At 50.9% G+C, this 18,420-nt stretch overlaps 3 protein-coding genes across 3 annotated transcripts; 1 reads left to right on the plus strand and 2 right to left on the minus strand.

Moving 5' to 3' along the window:
* Positions 1-8,264: 8,264 nt before the first annotated feature.
* CTHT_0043770 (putative chromosome transmission fidelity protein) lies at positions 8,265-9,856 on the plus strand (the record flags this gene model as incomplete). The annotated part of the gene is made up of 2 exons (XM_006694707.1): positions 8,265-8,331; positions 8,397-9,856. 2 exons carry the CDS (start codon positions 8,265-8,267, stop codon positions 9,854-9,856), a joined length of 1,527 nt encoding a protein of 508 aa, XP_006694770.1.
* A 1,025-nt stretch (positions 9,857-10,881) lies between these two features.
* Positions 10,882-12,703, minus strand: CTHT_0043780 (splicing factor srp2-like protein; the record flags this gene model as incomplete). The annotated part of the gene is made up of 7 exons (XM_006694708.1): positions 10,882-11,316; positions 11,416-11,494; positions 11,567-11,622; positions 12,126-12,289; positions 12,354-12,359; positions 12,427-12,555; positions 12,649-12,703. The coding sequence occupies 7 exons, from the start codon at positions 12,701-12,703 to the stop codon at positions 10,882-10,884; spliced, it is 924 nt and encodes a 307-aa protein (XP_006694771.1).
* Positions 12,704-14,523: 1,820 nt separating this feature from the next.
* On the minus strand, positions 14,524-18,324 carry CTHT_0043790 (putative intermediate filament protein; the record flags this gene model as incomplete). The annotated part of the gene is made up of 1 exon (XM_006694709.1): positions 14,524-18,324. One exon carries the CDS (start codon positions 18,322-18,324, stop codon positions 14,524-14,526), a length of 3,801 nt encoding a protein of 1,266 aa, XP_006694772.1.
* Between the last annotated feature and the right edge of the window lie 96 nt (positions 18,325-18,420).

The raw sequence follows: 18,420 nt of genomic DNA on the forward strand, positions 1-18,420 counted from the left end.
GAGGAGAGTGGTACAGAGGGTGGGGAGACAAACGAAGATGATCTGGTATCTAGGATGAACTATTTGAAGGTATCGAAGATCACGGCTGGCAATATCATCTTCGGTGACAGAATGAAGAGTAGTTTGACCGCTAACATTAATTCTTCAACTATCCCTTGACAATCTCCCATCCCAAAAAGGACTCTTGTCTTTGTCATTCAGACCCAGCCTTCATGTGTCCTATCTATCAACTTGGGATATACAAGGACTTCGAGAAGGTTCAAAGGAATTCTTCCCAAAACTCTACTCAGCATATCCTTACCAAGTGATTGTTCGCCCGTGATTAGGTCACTCCCTTCGTTGGCTTGGCAGATGAAGACAGCTTCAAGTTGGTATTTGTATCGCAGAGGCTGAGCGTGGGAAGTAAGAGAGACTCAATGACTCGACTTTTGTAAGATTTCGGACATTGAATCTGGTCTGAGATGGCTTCTTCTGCAGTTCTGCGTTGGTATTGTGTGGCTCAAATGAGTGCTGGGGATGATGACGCAGGCGCTGGATGTACCACAGCGTCCAAGCATGCATCGGATATAGTTTCCGGAAGTATTGAAAATGCAAACATTCATTTGTGCCCGACCAAGCCATACAACATAGCAAATGTCTAGGACATGCGTTGTGTAACGGGTGCATGGTCTGGTGCAGGCAGAGATCGACAATGGGTCAAATGGGTTAGATGATGGCCACTGACGATGTGGGGTGCACAGCGAAGTCAGTTGCTACGTGTAATAATCTTCCTTGGTCCTCAGTGTCCTTGTGTTGGAGAGAGCAAAACCAAGAGGAATCCTTCATCATGTCCAAGTAGCTCCCTTTATAGAATTCCTTTGTCCTTGCCAGTACCTCGCGGTCTCCTGGGATCTTCAGGGGTTTTCCTCAGCGTGGCAAGGTTATCTAACTCATTCTTGCTGCCCCTAATATTTCCCGGACTCTACCAGTCAGATATACCTTTACCCTTCTCAGCTCTTCTGTCACCGGCGTTCTATATGTTGGCTGTCAAGGATGTTTCTTCTCCTTGGACTGCCATGTCCATGTGACACGTTGACAGAAGTGATTGGTCGGTGGATCGTGGATTACGTATAGCTCGAGGCTATTGCATACAAACTACTGGTTGGTATGACAACTGAGCTGCAAGCAGTAAACAACATAACAGTGAAGAAACTTGAAATAAAAGCAAATGAAGTGCTTTTGCCAGTCAGGAGATCAATTTAGACTCTGGGTGTGACCGAAACTTGATGGGTTTACTGCAGAAAGAAACGAGAACTTCAACGGACTCTAGATAGCTGCATGTGAAACCTTTTCTTTATAAGAATGATATAGGAAATTGGCTCTAGAAAAAAACGTGGCAGCTCTAGTACAATGACATAGTTACCACGTTAGTATAGATTAGCTCTTCTGTGCCGTGAATTGGTGGTGCACTCATCTCGATGCCAACCCTCATAGTTTTCTCTGTTCTCTGCTAGTACTTCAAGGAACCTTCGATAAGAAACATGAACAAATACCGTGTCCTGTCCAGCGAGATTCCAGAAACTCTTTACTAAGTACTTTATAGCACAAGCCAAACACTATACAGACCCTTCGAAGGTCTGGCAGTGCGCGACTGCTCTACTAGATATAACACTGAGGAAGCACTGAGCCGATTGCCAGAGGATCTAATACGCCACTTCGGCTGAAAGATCTAGACGAAACCTAGATTAGAAACTTGGCACCCCCCTTTCATCAGCCTTTTCACTGACGGCAATTACGCCATCAGCTCGGGACGAAGACAGCCATGTCTTAGCTATACCTAAAAGGGGATATGGAAGGAAAAGAGCCGGTGGATGGTCTTAGAGCTCTCAAAGAAGCATTTGGACAAAACACGTACATATCTAAGCTCAGCCACTTGATGGAGAGACTAGAATTCACGAGAATGTGACCCATTCAGAAGTACGTAAGTACGCTAAACGGGGGTATATCGCACTATACGCAGTCTCGGCGAAGGCAATCACGCGATTTTATATGGACAACTCTCTACAGACCTGGCTTCCTGTATGTAAGTTTTACAAATCACTATTGGTCGTTCGTTGAGAGTCCCCACGATGACTAACTGACGCATTACTACAACAATACTCCTGCAGAGAGTCGTTTCGATGCGTTGTGAACAAGAGGAAATGAAGAAGGAGATGCCAGAATTCTAAATGCTTCGGAAGATAGTGGCTGATAGCGCATCTAGCAGCATGGGGGATCTGACGCTTTAGCCGGATAATATGTCTCAATGGTAGCTTGAGCATTATCTTGATTAATTAGAGCAGTTCTCCGCCACAGAAAATATGTGTTTGATTAACGAGGGCAATACTTGGATCCAAGTACAGGCTTTGGGAATTCCAAGAATATCCCCACACAGGAGGGAAATAGTATCAAAACCGTTTGAGCTTGACAGAGAATCACCGAAGGACATATTACGTTGGTAATTGGCTGGGAAAAGTGAATTGTGGGCTCGATATCACGATTCGACTGTGACAAACGGTTAAAGGCTGTGTGCGAGACGCTCCAGAAACTCGGCTTGGGGATCCTTCATGGGAGCCTAGCACAGTGCATCGAAGTATGAGATAACGTACAAGTGCGAACCGGTGCGAGGTAACTTAAGCAATGCTGGGTTTCTGTAGAGCAGAAGTGGATGTCAGGCAGAATTCTGGTAAGACAGAAACGCATCGTTGACCTAGAACTCCTTCATCTAGCTACTGTTACATGGGGTCTCCAACACAGCTGCCTTCTGGATCCAGACCATGAAACTCTTCCAAGCATCTCTGACTCAATAACCTGTTAGGAGGGAACTTTGGAGACGGGCCTCTGGGTCGGCCACGTCAACTGGCCGGATGACATCATTATGCAGGCTCCGCGACATGATGGTGCTAAAAGCCTTATTGAGATTGCACTGCATATGGAATAGGAGTTGGGTCCTGTTAGTTGGCCTCAAGGCAGACAGGGCGGGGTTTCAGAAGGTACGAGAAACCTGACAGAAATAGTGCGCGAACATCTAAAGTTGGAAAAGTAGTGCCTGTTGGTCAAAGATCCCTATGGCTTATATGGGCAAACTTTCGATACAAAACTGCAGAGTTCCCCACGGAAATCGTTAGGTAGGGAGCACACTGCCCTAAACGACCATTCTCTTTACCTCTGGCCAGCACACTGCTATTGCTCCACCTAAGTTTGAATTTTCAAACTCTTAGCGGATCACCATGTCCTGGCTTGCTGTTCCCCAAGAAGAGCTTCCCCCTAGATTCTACCGCGTCCAGTACCCACTCACGCAGACCATGGAAGGGGAGAGTGGCTTACTTGCCGGCGATCAGACAACCAGGTACGAATCGTCGGTCAAGTGCTACGCGGAGCAACGATTGAAAAACGATATTGAACGGCACTTTACCTGAGGCACACGCAACTGGAGCTCTCCTTTCATCTCCCTCTTCTCAGATTGGAATCATGCAAGAAATTGGGCGATCAAGAGGCCTTGGAAAAGACGAGGAAATTGGGAAATCCTTGAGATTGATACATCTTGTCTTGATGGCGTCTATGTCTTCAAGCTGAGCACAATTGTGAATAAGTTGGACGCCTGCATCCCTAAGGGTGCAGATACCCATATAAAGGATGGGTATATTGCTCTCCACATGATTCCATCCAGGGCTATCGTTAAAAGACATTCGGAAGTGGACGTCGTCTAGCAACGTGCCAGACAGATCTCCAAACGCTTGGTCAATTGTAAGACGGAACCCCTGCGTAAACACACGTGCACTTACTGATCATGTGTTGACTCCCTCAAAGACGTAGTCACACCTAGAGATGTGTAAAACGAATTCAGTTAAACAAGTCATTGAAGCGATAAGGAAGTCGTACTCGAACATGGCGACGGTCAAGCGCAGGCTGCCTGAGTTGGAACTGTAGTAGTATTGGGGGTGCCTGAACTAGAGACCGATCATCTTCCCAATGTAGCGCACACCTTTGGTTCTTATCGCACATTAGAGAAGACTAAATTATTTGTTAACTCCTTGATGTAGTTTATACAACTAGGTCAGAGTTCATCCTGCCTTGTTTGAGAAATCTGGTGTGTATCTACATTGGGTAAACTCCATTGTCTTAGGCAACGGGCTTCAACAAATATAGTCTGGATCATATTACGCCAAACAATTTTTCAACGGTCCTTACCAGTATGTGTCAGAGTGTCTCAACCGGACATAGACAGCGTTTCATGAACGTTTCGTCTATTTAATTCGCAGGACGTCTCGGGACTTTCCCCGATAGGCAGCGTACATGAAGGGAAGATCTGTATGTTTAAAGTTCTTCTGATTCAGATTCCTGATTCGGATAACCTTCTCATGTGTGTTAAGGCTCTCATCATATCATGACGCACGGAAGACAAGTGCTGTTACCCCCATTCGTTTGTGCGTATCGAGCAATACCTTGCATTTCCAAGGGAGTTTATGGACTTCGAAACAAATGCAAGATAAGCTTATCACAATTGAGTCGTAATGACGCCAACATGCAGACACCTGTATATACGGTTCGACAATGGGTTAGAAAATGGCCACTGACAATGTGAGGTGCACAGCGAAGTCAATTGCTACGTGAATAATTTTCTTGGTCCTCAGTGTCCTTGTGTTGGGAAGAGGAAAACCCAAGAGAAATCCTTCATCGTGTCCAAGTAGCTTCCTTTATAAAAATCCCTCTGCCCTTGTGAATACCTCACGGTCTCCGGGGATCTTTAGGGGCTTTCCTCAGCATGGAAAGTTTATCTAACTCATTCTTGCCAGTCCCTTATATTTCCCGGGCTCTACCAATCAAATATGCCTTTTGCCCTTCTCGGCTCTTGTGTCACCGGTGTTCTATGTGTTGGCTGTCAAGGATATTTCTTCTCCTTGGACTGCCGTGTTCGTGAGACAGCTTAGGAGTAGAGCAACCCAAGACAAGACTCCCTGCGGTCCGAGGAGGCCGATCATGCGGTCTAGAGAGATGTAGGTTCTGTTTGTCCTATTAATATAACTTTGTCGCTCCGCTAACCGCCTATCTTCGCTAAGGCTTCTCATGATATAAGATCTACCCTCCTAAGTTCTCGCAGCAGTTTGCTCCCGTTCGCCGCTCGCGTGTGAGAAAGGGCGCTTTTTCATCCGCTGGCGCGACGAGCTAAGCTGATGTACAAGATCCTACTACGCCGACTTCCGCTCTATATTTCTATTCTACGATCCTGATGGCTCGCTTTTACGCGGCTCGATGCTGCAGATCCGTTTGACTATGTGCGCACCGCCTGTTTAATATACCTCTGCGGCCATATCCACCTTGGAGAAGAAGCTTGTTCTTGCTTTCAGTCACGGATAATTGAGAGCTTGTCACCATCTGGCCAAGCAGTCTATCGTACGGCTCCCATTCTCGTTTTGCGTTCACTGCTGGTCACTTCTTCCATGGTTTTTGTGCTGGGTGGGACATTGGCTACGCGCATAGAGAGACGTATCGTTTCTAACCGCATGTCATTGTTGCTGGAAAGCTTCCTGATGGTATGGGCCGGCTTTTGAACTAGCGTGCTGCTCGCTTGGTGGTTTTGGGACGTATATACTGTAACGGGGAACTTAGTCATAGTGCAGGCAGGGATCGACAATGGGTCAAATGGGCTAGATGATAGCCACCGGCGATGTGAGATGCACAACGAAGTCAATTGATACCTGCAATAATCTTTCTTGGTCCTCAGTGTCCTTGTATTAGGGAGAGGAAAACCAAGAGGAGAGTCTATCGTGTCCGACTAACATCCTTTATAGAATCTTCTCGACCATCCGATTCACTCTTTTCGGTCATGTGGCTTCCAGATATCTCCTGGGATCAACCACGGGTTCGTGCCGCTCAGCAGAGTTTAGTGTTTTAGTTTTTGATGTTGTTGTTATTGTTGTTCTCGTTGCTGTTGCTGACCGTGCTGTGATTGAGTTTGAGATGTCTGGGGTTTTGTAGCTGAGTTGTTTGGTTGTTTATGTTGTGCTGGTTGGCTACGTTGCTTCTTAGCTTGGTTGCCTTGAGCTTTGTAGTGTATTCTGCGGAGGTTCTATTAAATGAAAGTTTAGGATTTAGATTGTTGTTGAAGCTGGTTGTCAATTTGTTACGCGTCGTTATTTTAGTTTGTTGAGGTTGTGAAGGGTTTTGGTTTGTCATATCGCCCGTCTTGAGATCGTGCTAATGATGAGAGAAGTTGCGCTTGATCTTGCTTGCTTTTCCCTTCATGATTGGGAAGAAAACATACATGGTTTATATAGCTGAAGGATGTTTAATAGAAGTGAGTTGTTGTTTTAAAGAAAATATTACATCATTAGAGAACTGTTCAAGCAAGTTGAAAAGACCTGATCTCTAACACGGTTGAATGGAACATAAAATAACGCTTATACAGACCTGAAACAGGACAGCTTCATGGGTAATGGACACCCCACAAATGGTGTAAGAGGTGACCAATAGGAGAAATTTTAGTGGGGTCAAGAGACGGACCAATCAGATGGAGAAGCGCGATTATCGCAGTTCTCTGGCTGCGATAACTGCGAGAAACTCCTCAACAATACCAAAATAGGTAATGGCAGAAGGACAGGCAGACCGACGGCTTCAAATATGAATATGTATATTGAATCACTTATCTCCAGGACAAATACTAGGACTCTCTAGTCAGCAATAAAAACAATTGTCAACCAACAACTGGTGACCGCAGTGAATTCCAGACCCTCAGGCTCTACAACCTAGCCACCACCTCCAAGCCCATCTCAAGAGGTTATGGAACCGTCGCAAAGGCGCTGCAAAGCAGAATCTATCTGAATGTAGCTTTCAACCAAGATTGGTATCTAGGCATCGCGAAGAGTCGATAGAGCTGAGTCACAGCAGAGAGTTTATAGAAAGCATGTGAAAGATTATAGGATTGGATAGTACCATATAGAGACTAGAGAGGATTAGTTAAAGGTATAATAATAGTAATAAGATGGAATATCAAAACTATACTGCTAGAACTTTGACCAAAGCCATGACAGTAACCACTTTTAACTAATTTGTACCTGCTTACCTACTCGTTACCTATGCATCCTCTTCGTGTACAGTCCTTGGTATTGGTACAAAAAGGTTGATTTCCTCCTAGAGCAGCAAACTCCCGCTGATATTACCTAGATATCCTGTTCCCGAACCCACGGGAGCTAGCTCTCGACTTGGGACCAACAGAGGCAGAACCGCTTTTTGACACTGGCAGCCTACCTACGTAGCCGTAAGCTTCACAAACAAAGCCTGTCTCAAACCCCCAAGTTTCCCACCAGCTATGCTAGCCGTACCCCGGCATGCACCATAGGCCTCAAAGGGTTCATTCTACATCCTTCTTCCGAACAGTATCAAATTACTATTAGTAGCAGTAGAAGCAGCATATCTTGTATGGGATCAGAGATTCCCAGGCCCCTAAAACTGTAAACTCAATTTTCGCCTACTGGCGACCCAGGTAGGTGGTTTAGCTGGATACTGGCTTGTTTAGGTCATGTTATAGATAATTGAACATTTGGAGCATCATATAGCGAAGTTAACCGATGTTTTTGCGGAGTTGGCGTAATATGCGAATGTGATTCGCCATGGGCCCATTAGGTACAGCTGCATGCCGTCCTCGGGAATGTCAGAAATTTTGATCAAGTATTTTCAGCTTTACGGTCCAAACACTGACACATGGAGATGAACACCTTGATTCAACCATGCTACTTCCACGAAACCTACGTATAGCACTCGTAACGCAGGATTGTGGAACTTCGAAATGGAAACGTTCATTGCTTCACAATTTGCATCAGCCAGTTGGGTAGCCAGGCATCCAAATAAGCCAGCCCTCTGCACAAAGTGGGAGGATTGGCCACACAGAACTCACCGTACTTTTATAGAAGGTGATGAACGAGGGATTCTGTTTACCTATCCACTCACCGTTGGATGTTTCTCGACAGACGGCAGAGATGACGGATCACGTTGTTGGGGCTGCCTGGTGATGGAAGACATCTTCAAATCAGACTTCATTTCTCCCAGGACCAACGAGCTTGTGGCCTTTTCGCCATCAGGTCCGGTTGAATCACCGTCTTTGGGCTTATTTCAGAGATCACGAGATATATACATACGTCTTTCAGCGGTTGAAGGTATGTACTTCTGATTGTCAAAATATTTATTTACGCCCGTGCTCTCTGACAATAACATGCTGTTAGGGATACCCAATCCATGGAACCTCCCCCATGTTCCCTCTCTCAGATCGACCGGATCGCGGGCGACTTTGGATCAAATCCAAGCTTGGATTGACACGTGTGTAAACACTCACCAGCTATGTCGTTCAGTCTCAAAAACAGACACCCCATTGCCAACGCGAGTCCTCGACCTTGGTGTTGACCCTTCAGAGTCTGCTCCCATCCGACTGATCGAATCAGCCGGCAAAAACGGCCGCTACGTAACCCTCTCCTACTGCTGGGGCAAAGCCAAGTTCCTAAAGACCACAAAGGACAACTACACCCGCCATAAGCAAGGCATCCTTTTCGCTGACCTTCCTCGGACCTTCCAACACACGATCAGGGTCTGCCGGGCTCTCGGTGTCCGGTACCTCTGGATAGACGCGTTATGCATCATCCAAGATGACAGCCAAGATTGGGCCGCGGAGTCCGTCCGGATGGCCGATGTATATCAGAAGTCTTTCTTTACGTTGTCAGCCACATGGGGAGACTCGCCGGATTGCGGGCTGTTCCAGGACTTCGACACAGCCTCAGAGTCACGGATCGGTCCAGTCGCTCTTCGCCAAGTCGTCCATCCAACCTTGACACACATCACTCACCATGAAAATGAGTTTCCCGTGCTCACACGGGGATGGTGTTACCAGGAACATTTGCTCTCGCGACGGATATTGTACTTTACCATGTGGGAGGTAATGTTACAGTGTCTGGAGTCGACCATCTGCGAATGCGGGTCGTCTATACACAAGAGTCGTGGGACGGAACAAGAGAAGTATAAACAGTTTTTCTGCTGTCCGGAAGATCAACACCCTGCGTCTCCTTCAGCAACATCGCCCGATGTCGCATCCAACTTCTGGCACGTCACCGTCTCGGACTACACCCTCCTCCGCCTGACCTACTCATCCGACAAGCTCCCCGCGATATCCGGCATAGCTACCGTCATCCAACGCAAAACCAACTGGCACTATCTAGCCGGTCTTTGGCGCGAAACACTCCTCACCGACCTCTGCTGGTACGTCTGGCCGCCGCCGCCAGCACCCCCCAACGCCACTTCCTCTCCTTGTGGCGGCAAACCACAGAAGCAGCGACGAAAGTCCCCAACCTGGTCCTGGATCACCATCCCCCATTCCAACTGCATCCACTACCAGGCCGCGCTCCTCTCTTTCTACCAGAAGATGCCCATTCATCTCACCCTGCACGCAAGCATCCTCGACGCAGGGTGTACACCCCCCTCATCGATGAGCGAAGTCCACTCCGGCTTTATTGTCCTCGAGTGCTACATGCAACAAATCCCTTTAACAATGATGCAGGCGCTAGTAATGGATTTGACACAAGGATTGGCGCTGGACGAAGGGTTGGATACCCCGCTAGAGGAGGGGCCGTTTTATTTAATTCCTATGGTAGCGTATGTGTCGGGGGATGAGTGGTTCAAGTATACGGGGTATACGGCGTTGGTGGTGACGCCGGCTGAGGAGGGGAAAGACGAGATGGTAAGGGTTGGGTTGTTGATTTGTCATGTTAATCCGGCGACCGGGGGAAAGCCGGGGACGTATAAGATTTGGGAGAGGGCTGTTAACGGGAAGAAGGTTAGGATTAGGCTCATTTGAGCGGGCGAAAGATGTGTTTGGGAGGGAACGGCATTTGGGGTTCAGTACAAGTAGAGGTCAGCTACCTGAATTTCTTGTGTGGCAGGTCCTACAGTCTTGATGAGGCCGCGCCCATGGCCGAAGTATCTGTCTTTTGAAACGCGTTCTAAAGCATCTTGACATAAAGCTTATGTCGACTCCACAATCGACAGTTTTTCCTTTTTAACAGACTCCACAAACAAGCTATAACATACTATTACCCATCGTTAGGGAAATGAAATGAGTTCACGTTAAGTTCATTTCCACTTCCTACATACCATCACAACATAGGCAACTGCCTAAAGTCAAGTGACAACAAAGCCTAACAGAAACAGAGAGACCCTCGCCCAGTTATGACAGCCTTCGCCTGAAGAGAGCAAGAACCAGTTTGCGCATTCATCCATACCCATTTCTCCAGTTCATTCATCGATCCGATTCATTCATACGTAGTAGCAGGTAGCTTACCCCATCTTCCAATACCACCAACACAAATCCGCCCATCCGTTAAAGTTCGTTCGTCGGCTGTCATCATCGCCCCCCGGTGAGTTTGCCTTGCCACAGCCAGCTAGCCGCAATCCAGTGGAAGATTGGCATCCGTTTTAACGGGTTGACCAAAATCCAGACTGACGGTTCATCAATGATGATAGAGTATGATAGCAATAGGCAGGCCAGTGACTCCTAAGAAAGAGGGTTCATGACAACCAACAGTAAGGAAATCAAACAACGTAAGCAGCCAGACAAAAGCAAGAACACAAACTCGAAGAAGAAATAAAAAAAGAGACCAAATCCCCGACCCGCAAGACTCGAAAATCCCAACCAACCCAACCAACCTCATTAATCTCACATAATTGGCATAGGCCTGATACGACACACACGCATAAACCTATCTATCTCGTGAGCTCAAACAGGCACTCGCCATTGTTAACTCACAGCATCCGTCACTCGTTCGTTTACTTCCGACCCCACTTCCCAACCCCTTTGAATCCCTTCTTCTTTCCATCGCGCTCCTAATAGCGACGGTCATAATCACGCGGGTAGGGGTCTCTCGGGTAGGGGTCGCGCGGAGGCGGGAAATCCGGCGGAGGCGGGCGGCGATGGTCGTAGGGCGGGCGGCCGTTCATGTAAGGGTCGGGGGGATAGTCACGGGGGGGACGAGCATATGGATCATCGTAGCGGCCGCGCGGAGGCGGGTAGTCGTCGATGGGCGGGGGCCCGCGACGCGGGGGCGAACGATAGCCTCCCCTCCTGTCATCATAATATTCACGACGAGGGGGCGGGGTGCGCTCACGGTAGGCATCCCGGTAGCCATCACGGCGGGGACTGTAACCGCGCGGGGGCGGGCCGCGCCGGTCATAATCATCCAGCGGGGGAGGGGGATAGCGCCGAATTGGCGAGCGCGAACGGCCCCGGTCGTAGCGGGGAGGCTCCGACGGCTGGGCGGTCTGTTAATACATGATCAGCCAAACCAAAAAAAAAAAAGAAATAAAACCGTTGAGGGACAGGGGGGGAGAAGGAGCTCGTACGGCGACCATGCAGCTCACGCGGCTGTTCTTGAACTCGCGGCCGTCGAGCTTCTCAATAGCTGTTCTCATATCGGCAGGGGTTTCAAACTCAACAATGCTGTGTGCGCGATGGGGTCAGCGAGTCCATCCAGGAGAGTGTCGGCAGGTCCGAATGCGAAGCAAAGCATACCCCTCCCAGCTATTGCCGCGGCGGCTCGTCTCGGTGTAGACCACATCGACGCCGGCCTGTCGAGCGAAGTCTTTTAGATCCTAGAGCCAAAAGTCCTCGTAAGTCGAAATATTCCCTGGAGCCGGAGAGCAGAGGGCGAGAATCCCAAGCGAAGAACGAGCCAGGCCAACGGGAGAGAGAACGGAGGTTCATGAGAGAGGCCTTCCCGGTTGAAATGAAATCCCCCCCATGCACACGCCCGAGACATAAACAGAGAGGATGACACGGCCGAGTAGAGGAGGAACCAGGAATTGAGCAGAGTCGGACATCCCAACAATTGGCAATGTAAGAAAAGTCCAGACCGGCCGAAGTAAAAAGCCATGGAGCATGGTGTGGATGGGGAGGAAAAGCTGAGTCCAACCCGAGCCAGAGGGAGGAGAAATTTGCCAGTCCGTCCGACCCGAAGAAGAGCCTCATAGGAGACGAGGATGGAAGGAACCCAAGCCAGGAAAATTATTATGCAAGATGGATGGTGTGAAGGCGTCCGCGGAAAACGAGGGAGGGGAGGAGCTCAACAGACCTGCCAGCTGCAACCGTCGGGGAGCCCAGTTATCTCCATGCGGTGAGGCGTGCGGCGCGGACGAGGAGGCGCGCGTTCGTGGCCGTAGCCGTTGGCCGTGTCGCGATGGCGGTTGCCGCGAGCGAACTGGACGGTGAGGCGCTCGCCCATAAACATCGATCCATCTTTATGGAAGGGTCCAGGTTAGCCAGCGATGAGAGCGAGAAAAAGATCGGCGCAACAACGTACGAAAGGCTGTTTGCGACGAAGATTGTTAGCTGGGTGTAGTCAACTACAGTTGCAATTGGATGAGAATGCTCACCTGGGACGACATCCCGGGCGTCCATGGGGTCCTTATACTCAATGAAGCCGAAGCCGTTCATAATCTTGATCTCTGTGATCTCGCCGGTGCCATGCTTGGAGAAATGAGCCTCGACGTCGGCCTTGGTCGCTGTTGTGTGTGTGCGTGTGCGTCGTCAGCGATGCGCGGGTCGCGCGCGAAACATCAAAATTACGCAGCCTGCGTCGACCAACAAATACATACCATGTTTGGGCAAGTTGCCCAGGTAAAGGCGAGTCGACGAGACCTCCGTCGTCATGGCTATCGTAGCCGGTATCCAGGTCCAGATAGAAGGAAGAAGGTCAAGCGATCCGGACAGATGAAAAACCACCCACGGGACGGATAGATGGGTAGAAAAGGTTAAAGGGAAAGGCAGATAGGAGAGTAGGAGAGTAGGTTGAAGAAAAACTGAGAACAAAGGGAATGTGATTGCGCGGGGAGCAGGCGTTGGAAGAATGTGACGTGCTCGCTCGCTCAGGCAAGGCTCTAGCTCACCCTGGCTGTTGGGTTGGGGGGGGGGGGCCTTGTAGGATGAGGGGAGGGGGGTGTGTCTGAGGTCAGTTGTCGCAGGTGGGGTAGCCTGAGCTGTGAAAGCCACAAACAGGCACAGCGCCTGGAGCTTAGAGAAGGGGGTTGCTTGGGGTTACTTAGTGTAACAACTTTGTACTTTTCGAGAAGTGTCGAAGGCGATTTTCAATGTCGGCGCGTTAGAGAGCAGGAAAAGACAGGTCGAACAGGTAGTGTCAATTTTTTAATTTATTTGCGCAGGCCAGAGTGCGACTGCAACAGTAACCAGCGCAGCGGGGCGACGGATGTTATGCAATAGAAAAACCCAGCATTTCAGGGTCCGTCAAGATCACTCAAGGCCGGGTCAAGTCAAGCCGGGCGACGATGACTGTGGATGATAGATGGATAGGAATTGGAGAAAGTGGGCAAAAAGGTGTTAGATCTGCTGGTCGAAACAACCTGGCAAAAAGATGAGGGGGACCTGGCACTGATTGGCCCACACACACTTCCAAGTTCACACTGACTGTCTCAGTCTGTGTGGTAGGAGGAGAAAATGCCCAGAAAATTCAAGCAAGCAAAAGTAACCAAGATAACTGGGATCAGGGTTCGAGTCAAGCAATGAAAGAGCGCGCCCCACAAGGCAGCCGCCGGCGGACAGGCGCCAAATGCCAAGCTGGGCTGGGCTGCCTTACGAGCCCACATCCGGTGGAGTTGTCTACGGTCCATTTGACCAATCACCTCTCCCAAACAGCGCTCCTCAGATAATCTGGTTCTGGGCTGTGAATGCGCGGGGCTTCTCACGAAAACGGCGGGGCACCATGGGACACTGCGGACAGCAGGTCGCAGCAAGACAGACCCAGTGGTGGCGGTGGATGGACGTCTTGACATTCCCATATGTAAGGTTGTCAGGCGTTGATTGGCTGGGAGAGACCAATTCCAACCCGTCTTCCAAAAACCAGCATGTGTGCTGCAGATGACGGGAGGTTAAGGTACCGAGTCGAGGACCTTACATGCTGCATGACGATTCATGTAGCTAGAGAACTTGATTGTAACGCTGGAGTCCCGGATAGAAGAACGAATTAAGATAGATGGTATTTTAGAGGTGTGGTTGGTGACGTCGCGGATACGAGGCCAACGCAGACATGCTTCAATATACATACATACATTATCAGGGAAGAAACAAACATTGATGAGTCCAACACCAGACCGAACATAACATGCCCATACATCCATATGACCATCCGTCCAATGCCATGCGGGAAGGGATAGGCTTGATATTAAAAACCAGAATCCGTAGACCGTAGACACAATCCATACAAGCCAGATCAACGCCGTGCCATGCAAGTTGGAAGATGAATGTTGGGCGACTGCTCCGTACAGGAGATCGAGCTATGAGCCTTCGAACAAAATGTCAATGAGCTCATCAAGAAGCGTGTACACAAGATGAGCGCTGCAAAATCGTCAGCATGTGTACCTCTCCACAACAGTCCAACAACACGAACAACCCCATATAGAAAAACAAAGAGAGAGAGAGAGAAGAAGAAGAAGAAGAAGAGAGAAGAAGAAGAAGACTCACTTCAACCACGCATTATTCAACGTAGCAAACACCCTCCTGCTCGCGGCCTGGGCATTCACCCGTCCGACCACACTTCCCGCCAAATCCGGCACCAACGAAGCCATCATGAGCCCGGCCTCCCTGCGTGTCCTCTCTTTCTCCGCCTTTGACCTAGGCACCTTATCCTTCGGCAATGTTCCCCCCGGGCCCGACCAGATCCCGTTCTTTACCAGCGAAATGTACTTGAGCACCGCCTCCTCATCCTGCACGAGCATGCGCACATTTTCTCGTAGTTTCCGCTCGATGGTGCCGCCTAGCAGCTGATGAAGCACGACGACGACGGCGCGGCCTCGTAGCCAGTTGTTCCCACGGTTGAGCTCAAACACTTCAAGGAAAATGTCGCATATGGGCTTGACAAAGGGTTCGGCTTTTGCAGCGGCGGGCACGTTATCAAAAACGCGGAGCTCGGCTTCAGCCTCAGCCGCGTTAGCGTCGTCGGGGAGGGGGGCGAGCGAAGAAGAAACGTTGTTGCTGACAGACCAGGAAGAGCCGAAGAGGTTCGCCCCCGCGAGGGAGAGTTGTTCTAGCACCGGAATGCTGCCGAGGATGTCCTCCATTCCGTCAGCAACAGAGTCATACAAGCGGGAAATCATATCTTTCTGTTTCCCTCCGGACCCGGGTTTGACGGTGCTCTGTGAGAGGAACGTCCTCAACTCACGGCTGCCACACACCTCCGGCAGGAGTAGTAGCTCACTAAGATATTTCTCTAGCGCGGCCCTTCTTTTCTGCAAGAACTCATTCTGCAGCTTCATAACGACCCGCCGTCTCGGGAAATCGAGCCCCCTGACCGAGGGGTACCGTCCTCTTAACTTCTGATGCAGTGCGAGGAACTCACTGTATCGCCTCATAACCACCCACGTAGCAGCGGGCATTCTCTCCCCAGCATTCCTTGACACCTCGATCGCGTACATGGCAAACTCTTTGCCATCCTCCTCGCGGCCGACCTGCACCGATGTGATACGAACAGTTGCCCGCCCATAGAGACTGTTATCACTCTCCTGGATGACATACTGCTGACGCTGGAGCTCCTTCCGCCGGATCTCCCTCTGCAAGCTAGCCTTCGACTTGCGCAGAATGCGCAACTCGGCCTGGTTCCCCGTCAACTCAGCCTTCTTCAGCAGCGAATCTACGACCGCCTCTTGCGCAACCAGCTTGTCGATATCATTCGTCAGCGCAGTAATCGCTTCGGCCAGCCCCAAGTCCCCCGGCGCGGCAGCCTGCACAGCATCATCCTCATCCTCAGTCTCAGTATCCGACTCCTCATCTGACAAAAACCGGTTCTCATCCCCGAACAAATCATCATCCACAAACACGCCAATCCTCGACGCGGGACTAACCAGCCCCAGCGATGCCAGACTCGGCTTCTCAGGCGTCTTTGCCGGCAGCCCCTCCAACGACCCCCTACTCACCCTACCGACTTCTCCCTCTGTGACGCTCCCTCTATGCCCTTGCTTCCCTTTCCTGACCGGAACCCCCTCCATCGGCCCAAACAACCCCCCACTCGCAGCGGGATCCTCCTCGGCTCCAAACAACGATTCCCTCAAATCCTCCACTTCCGGCGGCTTATTACTCTCCTCCTCGAGGATATTATTCAACGCCTTCTCCATCGCCAACACAACTTTTGTATCCGGCACCGGGGGGACCCCACTAGTCCCATCCAAACTGGCCATAGAATCGGCGAGCGGGTCTTCTCCGGCCATGGTATCGTCGTCCTCAAACAAAGGGTTGGGCGAGATGCCCACGGCGTCGGCATCATCGACTGACCGGCGACGAGGCTCAGAGCCGCCGGCGTTGCTGTTTGTGCTGGCACCTGCGGCGCGGAGGTCGATGGTTGAGCCGGAGCGGCGATTGATGGGTTGCAGACGAGAGCCGATGCGTGAGATGGGGTAGTTTGGTTTTGAGGGGTAGGAGCTGGCACGGGGAATGGGCGAGCCAGGGACAGAGGTTGGGCTTGAGGATGATGCTGCTGCGGCTGCGGCGGCGGCTGCGGCAGCTGCTGTTCGGTTGGCGGCTTCCTCTGCGGCGAGGGCTTTGAAGAAAAGATCGGATTTTTTAAAGTTTTGGAAGTGGTTGGCTCGCATGTTCTCAAGCACAGCGCTCTGTGCCCTGAGGATTTCTCTCCTGGCACGGTAGTACTGCTCTGGCGTGGCCTTTCTGCCTGCCTTCAAGAACTCGCGCACGATCTTCTTCGACTCTTCGGAAACTTTCAGCTCCGGCTTGGACAAGTAGGCGGCCTCGATCTGTGCCAGATCCTGCCGATCTGAGTCCGTCCATGGGGGAAGCTGCAGAGGCAACTGCTCGCCTTCGGGGCCGTCGTCCTCCAGCGGGTTGCGAAATCCATCGACGACCAGCCAGAACTGTACCAGCGACATGAGTCGCTGCCTATCCATGTACTCCATGAAGTACGACAGCGCAGACGGGTCGCGCAGGATCTCGGCCAGCGAGGCGTTCTCCAGTCGAGACTCCTTGGAGGGCGCAGAATCCAGATCTGGAGGGGGCGGCGCGCACCGACTGCTCCCTCCAGCCGACAGCTGGTATACTTTCTGATCCAACAATCTCTTGCCCATCTCCAGCCGGCGAAGGTAGACCTGATCAACTCCCTCAACCTGTCGCTCCCTCTTCAGCTGACTAGCAACCTCACTCCGAAACCGTCTCGCATCCGATAAGTTATTGACCTTCCTTATCGCCCGAATAAACTTCTCGAACTTCCTCTCATTATCATTTGGCGCCAGCCGGGGCAACATAACCACTCCTGACTTGGCGTTCCCACTCTTCTTGGGAGCCGGTGAAGCATGCTCATCCAAGGCAGCCCTCAACCTTCTCACAGTTGACCGATCCTGCAGCATTGTCCGTCCATAATTCTCCATCAGCTGGTTCCACGTGTCGGGGTCCGAGAGCATCTGCATGATGGGGAAGAGCACTGCGCAAGCAACAATCTCTCGCAGCAACGTCGCGACTGCGCGAGACCTTAGTAACTGCTCGGGAAGCAGCCGAGGTAATATGCGCCCAGCGACCAACTGGCGCAGATAATCCTGCTGTGCGGTCTTCGTATCGGAAAACGACAGGCTTGCGGCGGGGTGTAACTTGCCCTCCCTGTACTTCCCGGCGATTGCCAAGTCGAGCTCCTCGGTTTCTGTAACAGACCTGTTCAACTTTCTCCCCCGGACCGCCCGTTCTGCCTCGTAAAATGAACGGAAGTGCTCCGTAAGGATGGGCACCACCCTCGTCGTCAACACCGCAGCTATATCCAAGCCCCGTAGCCTCTCCGCGACCCTAATCAGTGCGCAGCGTATCGCGCGATCGACCTCGTTCACAAACACCGGGTTGGGACTGATACTTTCGTACCATGACCGAATAAAGTCTCTTTCGATGAGGGCAATCACCTCGTCCAGCGCTGCCGAAACCTTTTCGCTATCAGGACACAGCAGCTCAGGCTTGTAGACCTGTCTCTCCCGTAGAGCCTTCACCTCACGCGACCAGATGTGAGGTTCTAGAAAAGCAACCGCCTTGGGGCGGGCGCTGGAGGAAGGTCGACATGTTCTCCTCTGGGCCGGTCCACGGGACGTAAACACAGCTGTGACGAGAACCGCCCCAAGGGCAGCTACCGCACCGAAGGCGAATGCATGCGGGGCGAAGCGCAGGGCAGGGAACCAGTGCACGACGTAGCCCCAGGCAATGAAGACGGCGATGGCGCCAAGGATGACCTTCTCTTTTCTTTTCCCTTGAAGTGGCCGTTTCGCTAATAGAGGGGGCGGCATGGTCTGTTGTCGTCGATGTGTCCGTTAGGGCGGCGGGCGTGACCGCATCGTCTGCGCCGTTGGCGAGGTTAAATGGGAAGAAGAAAGAAGAAAAAG

Source organism: Thermochaetoides thermophila (assembly GCF_000221225.1).
Source record: "Thermochaetoides thermophila DSM 1495 unplaced genomic scaffold scf7180000011818, whole genome shotgun sequence".
NCBI classification, from domain to species: Eukaryota; Fungi; Ascomycota; class Sordariomycetes; order Sordariales; family Chaetomiaceae; genus Thermochaetoides; species Thermochaetoides thermophila.